Raw genomic sequence first — 18,334 nt, forward strand, 5'->3', positions numbered from 1 at the left:
ATAGGCATTCATTTTGAATGATTAAGTAAAAGTTTTTGGGAAAGGTTGGAGAAATCCCCAAATGAATGCCGTTTCCTGGGGTAGTGAAGGGGTGCCTTGGTGCACATTTACTGCTGCTGCATGAGTTTGAATCCGACCCACTCTTCCTTCTGCAAAAAGGAGATCTTTCATCACTTTTCCTTTCAATAAAGTGCCGACTTCAGTGGAAAAAAAAAACTTTTTGGTTAACTTCACTTTTTCAAGTTGGTAGCCCTAGTGTGTCATTTTTTAACTAGTTCACTGAACGCAGTATCAATGGAAATTGTTACTTGATGTTGTGTTTCTGATCCCTCCTGGTTAGAAATAGGAGGCTAGAGACGGAAGACATTGGTCCTGTGGTACTAACACGCTGATTTGTTCTTCTCTCCTTCCACCTCCCTCCCTCCCCATCCCTCCCGTCTCTCTCCATCAGAACCCCCCCACCCCCCCAGCCCCCTCCCTCCCCCTGCCCCTCCTATAGCTGAGCCATGCAGTCGTTCAGTAGAGAGAGGAGTGGTTTCCACGGCAACCAGCCCTGCTACCAGCAGGAGCCTCATGAGTTATCGCGCCTGGAAAGCTACAGACAACACCCCCACCATGGACAGACCAGGCAGGTCTACGAGGCCCAAGCCCTGGCCACTGCCACGGGGATGCCCACAGCGGCACCAGGGCCCGGAACTCTACCAGGACCTAAGGACTGTTACAGCCAGCAGGCGTACCCCGGATACCCCCAAGGCAATGGTGGCGCTGTGGCTGGGGGCGGTAGTGCCGGAGGTCCGACGTCCCAGGCTAAGAAGCCCTACAGAGGGGGGAGCAAAGTTCCCCCTCCGCCTCCTCAGCATATGCAGGCGGGCGGCTACAGCAATCACATGGGCCCCGGAGGTTACTCTGCCCAGTATATGAGCGAGGGCCACCTCCAGCAGTCTAAGTGGGATGACCCAGCACAACTAGCCCAGTACGAGCAGGAGATGGTGGGCAGGCTGGAGCCGGGTCCCCCTGGTTCCTCACAGTATCTCGACCAGAACATGCTGGCTCACTCTCAGAGTCAGTGTCACCAGCCACACCAGGGCTCGGCTCCGGTCTACACCAGCCCACACCACCAACCCCATCCCACAAACCCCACCCAGTCTCCCCTGATGTACCCCCAGGGTCACCTACACTACCCCCAGCACTCCCCCTCCCCTTCCCCCTCCTCCTCGTCCTACATGGAAAAGTGCAGCTCCATACCCCACTGCTACAAGGGCTACAGTATGCCTCCCGGCTCCCAGTACGCCAGGCAGATGGGCAGTCACAGCAGCCTGAAGCAAGGGGGCTACAGACCCCCACCCCAGAACAACTACAGCTACCAGCAGCCTCCATCCAGAGGCGGCTATGAGCCTCAGCCTCCATTACAAGGCATGCCTACTTCCCAGGAGGCCCACCCAAAATACCAACACTTCAGCCAACCCCAGCAAAACTACTGTCTGTCTGAGCTGTCAGTCAGATCCCCGGAGCAGTACTACCAGACCTGTAGCCCCGCGTCAAGCCACTCCCCCGCACGCTCCGTAGGCCGCTCGCCTTCCTACAGCTCCACCCCTTCCCCTCTAATGACGAATCCAGAGAACTTCCAGTACGGCCAGCCGCCCATGACCCCCGGGACAACATCCTCCTCCTCCACTTCCTCTGCAGGTCTGCAGGACCAGGGGTTACTGCTGCCGCCACGGTCCCACCCGTCCCCGTCGCCCGGCATGGCCCACCTGACCCCGCAGCACAGCTACGTGCAGGGGGGCTCCGTGAAGGAGCGCTTCTCGGAGAAGCTGCTGGCCAACCCCAGCCTGTGGAGCCTGAACGCGCTCACCTCCCAGGTGGAGAACATTTCCAACAACGTACAGCAGCTGTTGCTTTCCGAGGCCCTGGTGGCAAACAAGAAAGGGGGCAAGCGCAGCAGTAGCATCGGGAGCAGTGGAGGAGGCTCCTCGAAGAAGGGAGAGGAGTTCAAGGCAGTGACAGGAGCCCCAGAGGGACAGCAGGGTGGGGGACCCAGTCAGGACCCATATGGCTCCCACCAGCAACAGCCCCTTCCCATGGAGATGCAGGAGGGTGGGTACTCCAGTAGTTCAGATGAGCAGCTGGAGAGGGGATACTACTATTGCGGTCAAGGCAGGAGCCCCGCTCAGGCCCTGAACAACACACACCTAGGCTTGGACACGACCTCCTCTTGCTCCATGACCTCTCCGGATGACATGTCCACTCGGTCCGGAGACTCCATATCCGGCGTGCAAAGCGTGGCTTCTAGGGACAATCTGACCCCTGACCCCAGGTCACAGGGGGACCAAAACCTTCCTAACACCCCGATGAAGAGCATGGGCGACGAGAGGTCCCCTGCTAGTGTGACGGTCCTCAGCCCCATGAAACAGGAGAGCCAGTCCCCTCCAGACATTCAGCGTCTGGGTGAGCCACTGAAGGAAAACTTTGAGGAGTCAGCCTGGACAGAGAAAATGGCAGATGATGAGGACGATCGAATGAAAAAGACTAAAGATAGTGAGCCTGATTGCAAAAGCAGCAATAATGTCACAGATGATTCTGCGAAGCAGGAGAAATGGCAAGTGGATGAGAAAGGCCATGCTCTCTATAGCAAGATCAACAAAGCAGTGACAGAGGGGAAGAGTTACTGCTATGATGACAACATGTACCACGAGATACAAAACAAATATGAGCATGATGAAAGGGACTTGGTGGAGAAGTCCCCAGGCTTCTCAGACTCCAGTAACAAGCAAGAACTCCTGGGCCAGGAGATGAAATCTGAGGTCTTTAAATCTGAATCACCCAACGATTCGGAGAGCTCAGTGAAGACATCCCCCTTTATTTCCAGTGGTGACCATGACCAAGATCAATATTTAACGGAGAAAGAGGACAGCTCGGAAAACGCCTCACCAACCCCGAGGGGCGAGACGTTGAACAAGAGGCTCTCTGCCTTAGAGAAGAGAGACAATGAAGAATATGAGGAGGAGAAGGAGGAGGAGAGGCAACAACACTCTATATCTCCTCTTCTGTCTGCTGAGGAGAGAACGGGAGAAGAGAGTGAGAGCCTGCCATCGACTGAGGAGGTAATCAATAATAGATTCAGTCCGCAGGAGAATCCTTCTGGAGAGTTGTGCCACAGGACGAAAGGCCAAGGCCGTGCTGAGCCTCAAATCAACTCAGATCGTGCTGAGACAGAAACCAAAACATTACAACTGGGTCCAGCATTAGCGGCAGAAACTTCCGAAAGGGGTTCAGCCATTTGTGACACTCCACCCCAGTCTCACTCGGTCATGCCGGTTTTCTCAGCTCTGAACGATAAAGCAACACCTCCAGCTCCGGCTCAGTCCAGGGACCATATCGATCACAGCGATGCCAAGGTGCTGGAGCCTGACTCTCCTCAGCTGCCAGGGAAGTCGATATTGCACTCAGCGCCCTCCTGGGCTGACACCCCACCCTCGCCAAAGAAAGGCGATGAGGACATGGAGCCGGGCATCAACTGCCCAAGCGCTGTGACCCCCTCAGCCAAGCTGGAACCCATGGCCCCATCTGCACACCCACGGGCATTCGGCCGAAAGCACGCCCGGGGCAGAAGAAGACTGATGCACTCAGGTGTGGGGATCAGGAGACAGCTGACTGTGGAGAAAGAAGGGGAGAGTGTCCCTTCACCCCCCCAGAAACCCTGCATGCCCTCCAGCAAGAGTGTTCTGTTCTCCGATCAGATGGACATGGCCGCTCACCAGGACTTCATCACCACAATAAGTGAGATGCCCAAAGTGATGGTTGAGGGCTCCCGCTCCAGAATGTGCACTCGCTCATTCAACACGCAAGACACACCTCCTAAGGATCCCCAGCCTACCGAGAGACGAAAACCAGGCAGGAAACCGGGTTCGAAACCAGGCCCAAAACCAGGGCCTAAACCAGGACTTAAACCAGGAATAAAACCAGTGCCAAAACTTGTTCCAAAGGCAAGTCCAAAACCAGGACCCAAATCAAGTTTAAAACCAGAACTGAAGCCAGGTCCAAAACCAGGTCTCAAACCAGGTTTAAAACCTGGACCAAAAGCAGGTCTAAAACCTGGGACTAAACCGGGTCCAAAACCTGGACCAAAAACAGGTCTAAAACTAACTGAAGGAGCGCCCCGGGGTCGTCCCAAGGGCACAGGCTCTAAGTCTAAATTGACACAACAGGAAGGTTCCATCCAATCCATAATAGAGAGTCCAGGAAGAAATCGGAAATGCTTAAGTGTCAACAGTAACCAAGGTGATGAGAACCAGGAAGTGATAGCTCCAGGCAAGGACAGAAAGAACATGATCCTGAGATCCAGAAAGCCCCCCCAGGATAAGCTTACAAAGGAGAAAGATAAGGAGCAAGCTGAGGAAAACCTAATTCAGACCTTGACAGATATAACAAAGCCCAATGCAGTATCTAAATCTGAGGAACCTATGAGCATAGAGCAAGCCCTCTCAGTATTTCCTAACCAGACAGACACCAGTATAACAGACATTAGTATACCAGTAACTCCATCTGAGAAACCTGCGGAAACAACCATTGCTGTACTTCAAGGAACTGCACCTGTACTTCCACACAAAAGAAAACACAGTCCTCAGCCTCTAGAGCCTCCTGTGAAAAAAAAGAGAGGTCCAAAGCCAAAACCACAACAGTCACAGCCTGAAAATCTCCAGGTGGATCAGGGCCACCAGTCTTCCTTATTCAAATCCAAGGAGATAGGTGAACGAGGACCCAAAAAGAAGCTAAAGAGAGGCCAGCATCTCAAGGCATCTCTGACCACTGTGCTGACCAAAGATAACCCTCCTCCCATAATGGCTGACAGTGATGTTGTAAGTGAAATACCCAGTGTCCCACCTCAGTGTCCCACCAAAACCAAGTACCTTCCTCCACGCAAAGGCAGAGGTCTGAAATACGAAGCCATGGTTCAGAAAATCAACTCCGGAACCAGTTCTAAGAAACACCCCCCAACACCTCAACCCGAGATCACAGTGGCGCCAGTGGAGGAAGTGACATCTAAGCCAGTGTCGCTGTCCATCTGGGAGGAGAGTGAGACCCCAGTGCTGGCGCCAGGGAATGCCCCTGAGGAGACATGGGAGGAGGTGACAGGGGACATGCTGAGCTCTACAAGGGTCCAGAACAAAGAACAGCTGGCAGGAGTGCAGCAGAGCAATGTGAAGGGGTTGCAGCCAGAATCAAACCCAGCATGTGTGCTAGCAGCAAGTAGCACTAACAAATCCACCAGAGCCAGAACCAAGAGGAGAAGATGGGCCGTAGTGGAGAGTACAGATACCACGGTGGTTGCCATGGAGACAGGGAGCCTGATCATCAACACGCCGCGGTTGGCGAAGCAGAGGGCCATCAAGAACAACCACGAGATGCACCTGAAACAGAGAAGGAAGAAGAGGAAAGGTGGACAGGCTCCTTCAGAAGAGGTGGGGGCTGAGGACAAGGTCGAAATACCAACAGGAGACCAAGTGATAGAGACAGAGGCCCAGCCAACCACTGACACAACAATAACAACCACTGTTCTACCAGCAGAGATCACAGACAGCCCACAGATGATTGCCACGGAAGCAATCCAGCCGCCTTCCTCTAAAAGAGGGAGGAAGCCCTCTTCATCCCCCTCCAAAAAAAGGGGCAGAGGAAGAGCCCCAGGTGAACAGCCGGGCAACAAACCACTGAAGATGCACAGAAAACCTGGGCCTAAAAAGGGGATCAAAGATGCTATGGAGGTGATTGAAGCAGTGGTGAAGGCTGCAGGGATGGAGCCCCGACTAAAGAAGAAGAAATCAAAAAAGAATAGTTCCACATTGTTTGAGGAGGAAGCGTTTGACCCGTTTCTTACAAAGGTGATAAGCAAAACCACAAAAAAAGCCAAAATCTCCAAATCTGACAAAAGCCCCAAAAGCAAAATCAAACATTCATTCTGTCCATATGTGCGTATCGACAGCTCCCAAGAATTTGCTTCACTCTGTACAATCATCAACAGACCCAATGAAGAGCTGAAGGTGGTACTACATAAACCCCGGAAAAAGAGCCAGATCAAAATTAAAAACCCAGTCATGGTTGCCAAGGCAATGTCAAGCTCTTCGGCTATGCTCCAGGGGCCTTTAGTTAATAAAACCTTAGTTGAGAGGTGTCTGACGTGTTGCCTGTGCGGAAAGCCAGCAAACTACCGGGAACTCGGGGATTTATGTGGGCCTTACTACCCAGAGGATAGCATCCCACGCAAAATCCTGTCTGAAAGACATCGAGATAGTCAAGAGACAACAACAAGCTCCAAAAGCAGCTTTGAGGATCCCACCAGCAGCACCCCAAAAAGCAAAGGAGACCCAAGCGCCGAACAGGCAGGCAGTGAAGAGGGGAATATGGAAACAGCCCCAAAGGAGGGCAGCAGCAGCAATGCCCGCGGGGGTCTCCATCAACAGCCCCATGCCTGGCGCCCCAGGAGAGCAGAGAGGGCACTGGCAGTGGTTGGAGGCCCCCACCGCGTGACCCTACGGGACAGGTTCAGGAGGATGCAACAGCTCCAGGAGGAGAGGAGGGCTGCGGAGGCCAGTGGTCAGGAGGGGGTCAGAGGAGGAGGAGGAGGCCTGCTCCAGAGGCTGCAAGGGGAGGCTGAAGCCAAGGAACACTGGGCCCATGAGAACTGTGCTATCTGGACCAATGGGGTCATCATGGTGGCCGGGAGGCTGTACGGTCTGAAAGAGGCTGCCCGCACCTCAGCGGAAATGGTGAGGCCTTCCACTGTCTCTGCTGGTGTCTTTCTTTGTCTTTTTCTCAACTTATCTCAGTACCACAACACTGACGCTGTACTGCTCCATTAAGACAAAATCCTGTTTTTACATTACATTGAAATGAAATTCATAAAACCCTGCGTCTAATTAGTAAGGATCTGCACACGCCGGGCACAGCGAGTGTGTGCTTAATCACTGAGTTGTCTGTCTTTCTGACTGACCGATCCCCAGAGCTGCGCCAAGTGCCAGAGAGTGGGGGCGTCCATCAGTTGCTGCTGGAAAGGCTGCCCTCACAAATACCACTATGTCTGCGCCAAAGAGACAGGTGAGAGCACTGGATGAAGGGACAGATGAAGGAGTATTGTGTGCATTATTGACCACAACCCCTGTGGCTCCATCCCATCCACTTAAGATGCCTTGGGACTGTATATATATATACTGCATGTGCGCGCGTGGGTGCGTGTGTGCCTTTTAGCGTGCGTGCCTATGTATGTGTGTCAGCTTCCTGTCTATGCATGGCCTCCTCTCACACAGCCTCATGGCTTCAATAGGTTCAGTGGGATTAGAACTCCTCACACGTCTGCAGAGCTGGCACTGGGAGGAGCTGAAGGGCCACTTTAATCCTGCAGAGTGGCTGCAACCTAGCTCATCCTTTCATTCCCCTTTCTCCTTCTTTCTCTCTCCCTGTCTCATCATCTCTCTTTCTGCCTCTCTTCCTTTTATTTTTTTTTGTCTCTCTCAGGCTGCATGTTCCAAGAGGACAACTTTTCACTGAAATGTCAGAAACACAAGGTAAGCAAGTAAACCAAATTATTCTGTACACATGGAAAGGGACAAAAGAAATACCTTGATCTCGTAAATATTCGTGTTCACAAAGACCCTTCGCTCAGTCCCCCACGGGGTTAAGAAACGGATTTTAAAATGTTTCACATTGGATTTCTGTATTTGATAGAGAGACAGAAGAGATGACAAACATGACAGAAAGGGAGACTCACAGACGCACGTCCATAGACATAAACACCCACAGAGGGACAAAGAGAAATAGAGTCAGACACTCCCAGAGACAGAGGATTTCTGGAACCATGGTTGTATATCTCCGCGTCTCCTCTGGCAACAGCCTATCATGTCCCTCCATCTGGCTCTCCCTGGCACTGAACACTATTGACTAACACTAATACCGCTGTTAACAACACCTGAGCACTGATTCGGCTTACATAGTGTTCTGCAGGGCTGGAGGCCCCTCCCAACTCTAAACAGACAGGATCTAATATAGTGGTCAGATTCTTAATATACACAGGCTCTAATACAGCAGTCAGACTAATATATACAGGCTCTAAAATAGTGGTCATTGAGATAGAAATTCAGCAGAACTCTTTAAGGCAGATTAGGAGAGAGAAATCATAGCATCAAAGTTACCAGTGAAATGTCTCCTTTTGTATGGGCAAGAAGGTGCGACCACATCTTCCAAAATTACTGACCTAATACAGTGGTCAGATTCTTAATATACACAGGCTCTAATACAGTGGTCAGACTCAAATATATACAGGCTGTAATACAGCGTTTAGACTCTAATATATACAGGCTGTAATACAGCGTTCAGACTCTAATGTACAAAGACTGTAATATAGTCAGATTCTAATATAAACATGCTCTGATATTAGGGGTCAGAATCTTACTATACTCAGGATTTAATATGGTGGTCAGGATCTCTCCCACAAAGGCTTTAATATAGTTTTCAGGCTCTAATTTACACATGCTCTAAAATACTCAGGCTCAAATAGAGCGGTCTGCACCAAGCAGAGGGTCTCCCATTGGCACACTATTCTCTATTTAGTGCCCTATGCTCGTCAAAAAATACATTTGGATGTTCTATCATGACCTAGATTAGAACCATCTTATGTGAGTTGTACTAGAGTTTTCATATTGGACGATTGCTTCTTATAGAAAATAATTCAAGAGGAGTCCCCAAAAATTCCTCTAGGGTTGTTTGTATAAATATTTCATAAAACCCTTCCAGGTTGATACCAATTTATTTCAGTGTGACAGGGTTTAAAAGCCATCAGATATAAAACTTAGCGATGCACCAATATATGAGCCGGCAGCTGCATCGGCGGATTGGCAGATTATGTGCATTCACCCGAATAGGTTCCAATATGCTCCAATAAGGTATATGTATCCTATTTATTGTTATTCATCTTTTTTCTAATATCTCATTTATCTACATATATATCCAGGCACTGTATGATGTACAATTTAGGAAGGAGGTGTATTTATTATCGTATAATTTATAACTTTTCAATTCAAAATCAGACGTATTTCTGCGAGTCAACTGCTATTAAAATATACAGAGAGATCACTTTTGTACGCTTGAATTTACATTTGTTGAAATTAGAAGCATAATCAAAAGCAACAATTCGTATTTAACTTATTCCAGGGTACCCGAATGACAAAACATCTATATGGGAATTGACATGGGCCAGTTGTGGTATATAAATATCAGCTATTGGCATCGGACAGAAGTACACCCCGAGTAAGAATCTGCAAATGGTTCCCATTCAAATTAGGCCAAAATCTTTTGGCTGTTTTCTAATAATCAGGCATCATTGTTCAAAATGTCACAACAAACTTTGATGACATCATAACCAACTTTCATCAAGACAGACAATTAGAAAGGTTATCATAGCTAGCCATCACTAGCAGTGTAATGGAGTGGTCTGGTCACTATGACATGAATATATTGAATTATTCTGGACATCATTGCTTACAATCAGGCTTGTATTCATTTTTGTCAGCGGGAAAGGATTCTCTCCGTGGCCACTTGTTCCCGACCGCATGAAAACTTCCCTTTGCCATGATAATCTCAAATCAATGTTAGCACCAGATGTTGTAATCTACCATGACACTCACACGGGACGGCACACATCTTACAGCAGTGGTATGTACAGTACACTGCCATAGCATCTAGAGGGCACTGGTCAAAAGTAGTGTGTTTCAATTATAACATGGTGTCACTTGGAACAAAGCCCATGTCTATGCACATTACGTCATAAGGTATTACATTGCATTTGTTCGTTTTAAAGCACACACAGGTAGTTCTACCAATGGCAAATGATGCTACACATGATCCCTTTTAGCTGCCTCTCTGAAGGCACCATTCATCCTTATAACTACACATGTTTTGACCGTTAGGTACTTTAACAGAAGTAGCCCAATTCTGCTCTTCGGGTTTCCAAGAACACAGATTGCTTCTTTTTTGTGCCCTCTGGTGGTAGATTTACGACGCTGCACTCTGGAAAGGCCAATGATGCCTGAGAGAGTTGTGTGTGTGTGTGTGTGTGTGTGTGTGTGTAGGGAGGTGGTTCTGACATTCAGCAGGGAGCAGCACTGAAATGAAGCAGGAGTCTGTCACTCACTCTAACCCTCTCTTCTCCATACCCCCCTCAACCCCTCCCGTCCCTCCCCCCCTTCCACCCTATCCACCCTCAACCCCTCCCGTCCCTCCCCCCCTTCCACCTTATCCCCCCTCAATTCTTATGCTCTCTCCCCTCTTTCTACCTTATCCCCCGTCTTCCCCTCCCTTCTCTCCCCCCACTCTATCCCCCCTCGACCCCTCCCGTCTCTCACCCCTTCTACCCTCCCCCCCACTCTATCCCCCCTCGACCCCTCCCGTCTCTCACCCCTTCTACCCTCCCCCCCACTCTATCCCCCCTCGACCCCTCCCGTCTCTCACCCCTTCTACCCTCCCCCCCACTCTATCCCCCCTCGACCCCTCCCGTCTCTCACCCCTTCTACCCTCCCCCCACTCTATCCCCCCTCGACCCCTCCCGTCCCTCCCCCCTCCTACCCTCCCCCCACCCCCCTTGACCCCTCCCGTCTCTCACCTCATATACCCTCCCCCCCACTCTATCCCCCTTGACCCCTCCCGTTCCTCCCCCCTCCTACCTTCCCCCCACTCTATCCCCCCTCGACCCCTCCCGTCTCTCACCCCTTCTACCCTCCCCCCCACTCTATCCCCCCTCGACCCCTCCCGTCTCTCACCCCTTCTACCCTCCCCCCCACTCTATCTCCCCTTGACCCCACCCGTCTCTCACCCCTTCTACCCCCCCCCCCACTCTATCCCCCCTCGACCCCTCCCGTCTCTCAACCATTCTACTCTATACCCCTTTACTCTATCCCAGCATCCACAAGTCAATGAAACAATCAGCAGTCAGTCAGCCCCCTCTTTCTGCTTTTTAAGACTTGAATGATGCAATTCATGGTCCACTTTTAAAGAATATAACAATTTACAAATCCCTCCTATTGTTTAACCATAAAAGGAACCAGGCAAGCCTAGTTCAGCCGGCCTTCAATTAGAAGGGATGAATGTTGTTGTCCCTGTCTGGTTTCAATCTGCGGTATTCTATGTGGCAAACTGTCTCTTTAACCATTACGCTATTTAAACAGCAGGAATGTAACTTTTACCTCAGCCATTAAATTTTTGCTAAAATAACGTGGACAACAAAACATTTGTTAACGGAATTGAAGTGTCCTCTTGTACAAAGATTACTGTTAATGGTCATCCATACAATAACAGTTGAATAGCTAACCATTACGCTATGTGAACTACAAGGAAATTGAAAGCATTGGCTGAATCTCAAATCACATACTACATATTACATATTACATACATATTACAAGTACGTACTTCGCGGATGGTGGTGAAATACATCGTGTTTTTTATATAGTTAGCTAGTATGTCAGTATTGGGACGGACTGGGAAGTACTACCTCGTCAGAAAATTGCACACATAAGGTCACGCATTAACATCACGCCAAGTTTGAATATTTAGCTACACACCATTAATCATTGTGTTAAACTGACTAACTTAACTTATTACATTTACTTCCACCACAAATAGTATCTATGAAATGTATGGCTTTTAATAGCCAGTAATAGGCCTACTGGTATCTATTTGCTACTTGGAATAGTCATAAGAATTGAGTAATTTTTTGCGAGACTGAAGATGAACACTGCCAAAGCTATTTCATTTCATGGCACAACAACGTTCATTATTCTATCATTCGTGAATTACATTGATATAATAACAATCAATATAGGTGAAGATAACTATTTTGTCAAGAGAAAAGACGAGAGAATCGTAGATACCCCTCCTCTTTTACTGCGCAAGGGGTTGTGATCTATAGGCTATTACCCAAAAACAATGCACGGAACCAGAAATAGTTGCAATATAACCGTAAACAGTTTTATTTTAGGCATACTATAAAGTAACTACAGAAGTTTGTAGCCAGCGACATTTTTGTCTATCCTGAACCAGTCCTAATGTGTCATTTGTTTTTCATGCGGCGAGGCTCGAACATCGACCAGGATGCATGGCAGGCCGCGTCTCTAACCACTACGCTATTTAACAAGGGGTAGTCGGTCGTCTTGGCCCTGCTCCACTTCCGAGGTTTGGCAAAAAGAAACTGTGAATAATTGAATGTTTAATTTAGGAGGTATTTTGTTTTGTATGTCTCAAGTCTCCAAATCAGACATGAACAAATCCACACGTAATATCATTAGGTATGCCTATCTTTTATTTTCTGTGAAACTATGCAACCTCCAAAAACTGCGGCGCCTTATGGGATTCCACTTCGCTACCAGAGGCTGCATCGTTGAACACTCGCTCAAAGGGGCCAGCGGAGGGTCTAATTAGCCTCGCCACCCTTGAGCATTTTTGCTCCATCAGCGATCGAGACACTTGTGCAAACGGCTGAAGCCCACATGAATGCACAAATGGAGGGCTGATGGTGGAATGGCGTCAGTGGGGGTTCACCTGGGATTCAACAGCCCTCTCCTCCCTCCATCTCCCTCTTCTCTTCTCCACCTCCTCTGTGCAGACTGAAACGCAGGGTTGGAAATCTGGCCGCTGATCAAAACACCACCCACTGCCTGAGCTCCTCCCTTCCCCGTCTACACACCTCTCTGTGCTCTCCTCCCATCTCACTTCCTCCTCTCTTCCCTGAGACTCCTCCCTTCCCCGTCTACACACCTCTCTGTGCTCTCCTCCCATCTCACTTCCTCCTCTCTTCCCTGAGCTCCTCCCTTCCCCGTCAACACACCTCTCTGTGCTCTCCTCCCATCTCACTTCCTCCTCTCTTCCCTGAGCTCCTCCCTTCCCCGTCTACACACCTCTCTGTGCTCTCCTCCCATCTCACTTCCTCCTCTCTTCCCTGAGACTCCTCCCTTCCCCGTCTACACACCTCTCTGTGCTCTCCTCCCATCTCACTTCCTCCTCTCTTCCCTGAGCTCCTCCCTTCCCCGTCAACACACCTCTCTGTGCTCTCCTCCCATCTCACTTCCTCCTCTCTTCCCTGAGCTCCTCCCTTCCCCGTCAACACACCTCTCTGTGCTCTCCTCCCATCTCACTTCCTCCTCTCTTCCCTGAGCTCCTCCCTTCCCCGTCTACACACCTCTCTGTGCTCTCCTCCCATCTCACTTCCTCCTCTCTTCCCTGAGCTCCTCCCTTCCCCGTCAACACACCTCTCTGTGCTCTCCTCCCATCTCACTTCCTCCTCTCTTCCCTGAGCTCCTCCCTTCCCCGTCAACACACCTCTCTGTGCTCTCCTCCCATCTCACTTCCTCCTCTCTTCCCTGAGCTCCCTCCCTTCCCCGTCTACACACCTCTCTGTGCTCTCCTCCCATCTCACTTCCTCCTCTCTTCCCTGAGCTCCTCCCTTTCCCGTCAACACACCTCTCTGTGCTCTCCTCCCATCTCACTTCCTCCTATCTTCCCTGGATCCGTTCCTTCCATTCACCAATCACCTCCCACAAATAGGTCAGGAGCTGGTGGGGTTGTTAAAGTGGAACTGCATTGATTTATGCAGTATGGGATTTTACGAAGCATGTTCCAACAGCTCAAAATCCAAAACGGCCAGTGGTAACTAAAAATGACGTGCACATTCCAGTTGACCGATAGGGCACAGCCATCTTGAGCGTCACGACCATGGTCAATGGCAATCAGTGTCGGGACAATGGCTTGTAGCTACGAAGCGCCAAAGTCCATCTGTTGCCCTGGATTCTGGATTTCCAGTGCACACTTCATTGACGAGAATTAGAAGAGAAAGTTCAATGCCTCTGGGATGCAAACAATGTTTTCAGATTGGCTGCAACTTCGGAATAAACGCGTGGTCTTGTAGCCAGCAAATGGGCATTGTGGATTGCGTCAGGATCTGTATAATTCAATCGCAGCAGCCAGAGATATACTTTAGTGCTTTTAAACAACTGGTTAGTTAACTATTTTGTCACCTCTGGGGCTAACTAATCTCTATGGGCAAAACTATATTTCCTGGTTTAAACGGAAACAGCGATTGGACCACCGCAACGAATGGGTTGAAATGCATATGCCTTGGGATGAACAGGGACCATTTCAATGAGTCAGTCTTCTCCCATTTCAAAAAGTACCACCGTAGATGTGCGGCGTTGAGACGAGACGCAGTCGTGGAGGTCATTTCAAAAATGATGATGCAACTCGCGTTTCATGTACATATTAGGCATTACAGAACATACAATATGAATTTTTATGGTATTTTCTATTATTAAATATACATATCACAACTTGTTATGTCTTAGTTGGTAGAGAATAGTGCTTGCAATGCCAGCGTTGTGGTTTCAATTCCCACAGGGGACAGAATGAGAATGAACAAGTACGAAAACATAATGCAGTCACTACTGTAAGTCACTGAGGATAAGAGCATCTGTTAAATGACTAAAATGGAAATTTGAAGTGAGAGTGAGATGGAAGGCTCAGAGCAGGCAGAGCTCTCTCTCATCGACTCAGGATCTGAGGGACGCCGGGTCTGTGAGACGCCAATTTAACAGGCTGAGCAGTAAATACATACACGCAACACACCTGTCAGGTCTCCGTGGAAGCCTGCCTCTGTTCCTCCGCTCTGCTCATCTGACTGTTGTAGGACACGGAGACCAAAGGGAGGCAGGAGCATTGGCTAGAATCCCTGTTCTCACCGCCAGGACTCCTGTTGGGGTCAGGGACTGACACAGAAAAACACAAGCACAATGTACACACACATGCTCTCACATACAATATTATAGCATGCACGAACGCGCGCACACCCATACACACACCCATACACACACGCATACACACACCCATACACACACCCATACACACACGCATACACACACGCATTCACACACCCATACACACACCCATACACACAAAGCACTGATGGGGACACAAACACACATAGTTAAAGACAAACGGAGGCTATTTTAGTGCTCTCTGCGTATGTGTAGGAACAAAAGAACAGGTTGGTACGTCAGAAAGACACCCAAAGATATAAACAAGAAAAAAGACAGTCCTTCAATAAGTAGGAGACAAAGAGGAAGAGAACAGGACAGAAAGTGAGTGAGGGGGGATTTGGAGAGGGAGAGAGAGACCAAGGTTGCTGGATGAGGGAGAGAGAGAGACCACGGTTTGCTGGATGAGGGAGAAAGAGAGAGACCAAGGTTGCTGGATGAGGGAGAGAGAGACCAAGGTTGCTGGATGAGGGAGAGAGAGAGACCACGGTTTGCTGGATGAGGGAGAAAGAGAGAGACCAAGGTTGCTGGATGAGGGAGAGAGAGACCAAGGTTGCTGGATGAGGGAGAGAGAGAGACCACGGTTTGCTGGATGAGGGAGAAAGAGAGAGACCAAGGTTGCTGGATAAGGGAGAGAGAGACCAAGGTTTGCTGGATGAGGGAGAGAGAGAGAGACCAAGGTTGCTGGATGAGGGAGAGAGAGACCAAGGTTGCTGGATGAGGGAGAGAGAGAGACCAAGGTTTGCTGGATGAGGGAGAAAGAGAGAGACCAAGGTTGCTGGATAAGGGAGAGAGAGACCAAGGTTGCTGGATGAGGGACAGAGAGAGAGACTAAGGTTTGCTGGATGAGGGAGAGAGAGAGAGACCAAGGTTGCTGGATGAGGGAAAGAGAGAGAGACCAAGGTTGCTGGATGAGGGAAAGAGAGAGAGACCAAGGTTTGCTGGATGAGGGAGAGAGAGAGAGACCAAGGTTTGCTGGATGAGGGAGAGAGAGAGACCAAGGTTTGCTGGATGAGGGAGAGAGAGAGAGACCAAGGTTTGCTGGATGAGGGAGAGAGAGAGACCAAGGTTGCTGGATGAGGGATAGAGAGAGACCAAGGTTTGCTGGATGAGGGAGAGAGAGAGACCAAGGTTGCTGGATGAGGGATAGAGAGAGACCAAGGTTTGCTGGATGAGGGAGAGAGAGAGAGAGACCAAGGTTGCTGGATGAGCGACAGAGAGAGAGATGCAGCAGATGATAGGAAAGATAAAACAGACACCAGCACAATTAGGCGTTCCTGCTGTGTCTCTCACTGAAGCTGGTTCACTGGCCAGCTGTAAGCTCCAGCCTCCCCTACTGCACACTGCAGATAGCTTCATGACGGCTCTGTGCACAACTGCGCATACACACACACACACACAACAGCCCCAGCACACACATTGCAGCGTTCAAGTTAGCTCAGAGCAGACACTGCAGCTTTCATGTTTACACAGTTCAGTCCTGCAAACATGCGCACACACACACACACATACACACACACACACACACACATATATTCTTTCTGCAGTACTGATAGCGCTGGGGCGTTCTCCTTCAGCAAGCATGAGTACACACAGTACAGAGGTAGAAAGACAGGAGCGAGAGAGGGAGAGAAAGAGGTAGAGAAAAAGAGGGGGAGGTAGAGTGGGAGGCAAATGAAGAGAAGAGACACAGACACACTGCACCTGCAGAAAACACAAGTATACACCCACACAGTTGAAGAGCATGCTGAACATTATCTTTGTGTCCTTGCTTTGCAGTGAACAGCTCTAATGGGTGGTTTGTATGTGTCCTCCAGGCTTTGTAAATAGAACCACCACCCAGGTCCAGTGAGAATCACCTATGCAGCGTGACAGCCAGGACATCCCGCCTCCAACCACAGCTGACCATGAGGATGAGTCATGAGAGGACATCATGACAGACAAACGCATCAGCCAATCGGGACGTAGGGGCTCCTCTTAGGCACCGATGATTGCAGCAATACAGGCACAGGACAGCAGGTCCATTAGAGAAACCCACATAGCCCCGGCAACAGCCCATGATAACCAGACAGACAGACAGACTGACTGACTGCAGTGTGTTCACAGGCTTTCCACAGCTCTGTCTGTTTCTGACGTCTAGATACATGACAGCCATGGTTACTTAGAGACCAGCCCTCCACGGAGAGAGGGGGACGCAGTGTACTGCTCAGCATCTGGAATGGTCCCTATCATTCTTGGACAACTGGTGAACTGTGATTGGTCAGACCAGGTCCTCTGTGGCTACGCTGTCTGAGTTCCAAGTGTGTGTGTATGTCGGGGGTGTGTGTGTGTGTGTGGGTGTGTGTGTGTGAGAAGAGAGCGTATCAAGATGTCATGCGTCATAAGATGCCGCCCCTCCACTGGATGTATTTTAATGTGCGCTTAAGTGTTATACAATTGTACATGGCGTGCTTCAACAGGTTCTAAATATGATTATGATATTGAGAGAAAAAAAATAACAGTATTTTAATATAACGCTCTTCTTCCGAGATGTATTTGGATGTGCATATTATGGCTATACGACCCCACTGAGTCAATGTGGATATCTGTCCTGCTTTGTGTTCAATAAAAAAAAAAGATAGGATAAAAAAATAATAATAATCCACATCAATAGCCACACCATCGTAGTACTTAGAACACAGGCCTAATATGCTGCTTCATTCTGAGTGGGTTGTGAGCTGGTGTGGATATTGGGTCAAAGTTCACGCAGTCAAAGTTCAGCCAATGTGCACACATAACATGATGCACAGTAGATGCCACATCACCATGAAGGTGAAGGAAAGGTCAGGCCCTAGGGCCCGGGCTAATGTCCTCTCTCACGGTACATCTCATCACAGACCCCCATTGATATCGCCGCTGTTCTCCATCACCGAATGCAAGGCTGCTTTTACCATAGAAGTAACTGGGACACGACTCGGAACGGATTCTTAGCACTGTCTCTATCCTCCCAGTGTGTTCGTAACGTAGCCTCCATCTAACTACAGCATCCGGTCAGCTGACACACTCAGCGAGCATCCAGACAGGAGCAAGTCACCCCACCGCCAAACCTCTCGTTGTTCTATTGCTCTCATTATTTAATGGTGTACATAGTATTTGACGCTGTTTAAATGGAAGACGTGATGTACTAATATAATTGTGTATAGTATTTCCTAGAGATGTTTATTTTCTATGAAATGTTATTGCTTATAAAATGTTATTAAAAGAATCCATAAAAAATTAAAAGACTTTTGGGAATGTCACTGGTTCTAAGTTGAGCATGCAGTTTCTTTTTCATGTTTCTCTTGTTTTAAATCGATGACACTACATCACTTTGTTTGAAATGTTTTTGTAACGCCGATGTCAAATATACCAGCACCTTTCAATGCTGCTCAGACCAAGGACTGTTCCTTTTTGTCATCTTCTTTGAAATCTGCACTAACACACACACACACACACACACACACACACCATTT

At 49.1% G+C, this 18,334-nt stretch overlaps 1 protein-coding gene across 1 annotated transcript; it reads left to right on the forward strand.

Annotated features, from left to right (window-relative positions):
* The first annotated feature begins 478 nt into the window (after positions 1-478).
* Positions 479-18,259, forward strand: LOC105013004 (retinoic acid-induced protein 1). The gene is made up of 4 exons (XM_010874223.4): positions 479-6,764; positions 6,999-7,092; positions 7,510-7,559; positions 16,661-18,259. The coding sequence occupies exons 1-4, from the start codon at positions 507-509 to the stop codon at positions 16,667-16,669; spliced, it is 6,411 nt and encodes a 2,136-aa protein (XP_010872525.2). The 5' UTR covers positions 479-506; the 3' UTR covers positions 16,670-18,259.
* Positions 18,260-18,334: the final 75 nt, after the last annotated feature.

The sequence above is a fragment of the Esox lucius genome, chromosome 11 (assembly GCF_011004845.1).
Source record: "Esox lucius isolate fEsoLuc1 chromosome 11, fEsoLuc1.pri, whole genome shotgun sequence".
NCBI lineage: Eukaryota > Metazoa > Chordata > Actinopteri > Esociformes > Esocidae > Esox > Esox lucius.

Bases quoted from the DNA above. Each gene is read 5' to 3' on its own strand.
- LOC105013004 (XM_010874223.4), top strand. From the start codon at position 507: ATGCAGTCGTTCAGTAGAGAGAGGAGTGGTTTCCACGGCAACCAGCCC. The intron at 6,765-6,998 runs GTGAGGCCTTCC...ACCGATCCCCAG, and splicing joins CCCGCACCTCAGCGGAAATG to AGCTGCGCCAAGTGCCAGAG. The intron at 7,093-7,509 runs GTGAGAGCACTG...TGTCTCTCTCAG, and splicing joins TGTCTGCGCCAAAGAGACAG to GCTGCATGTTCCAAGAGGAC.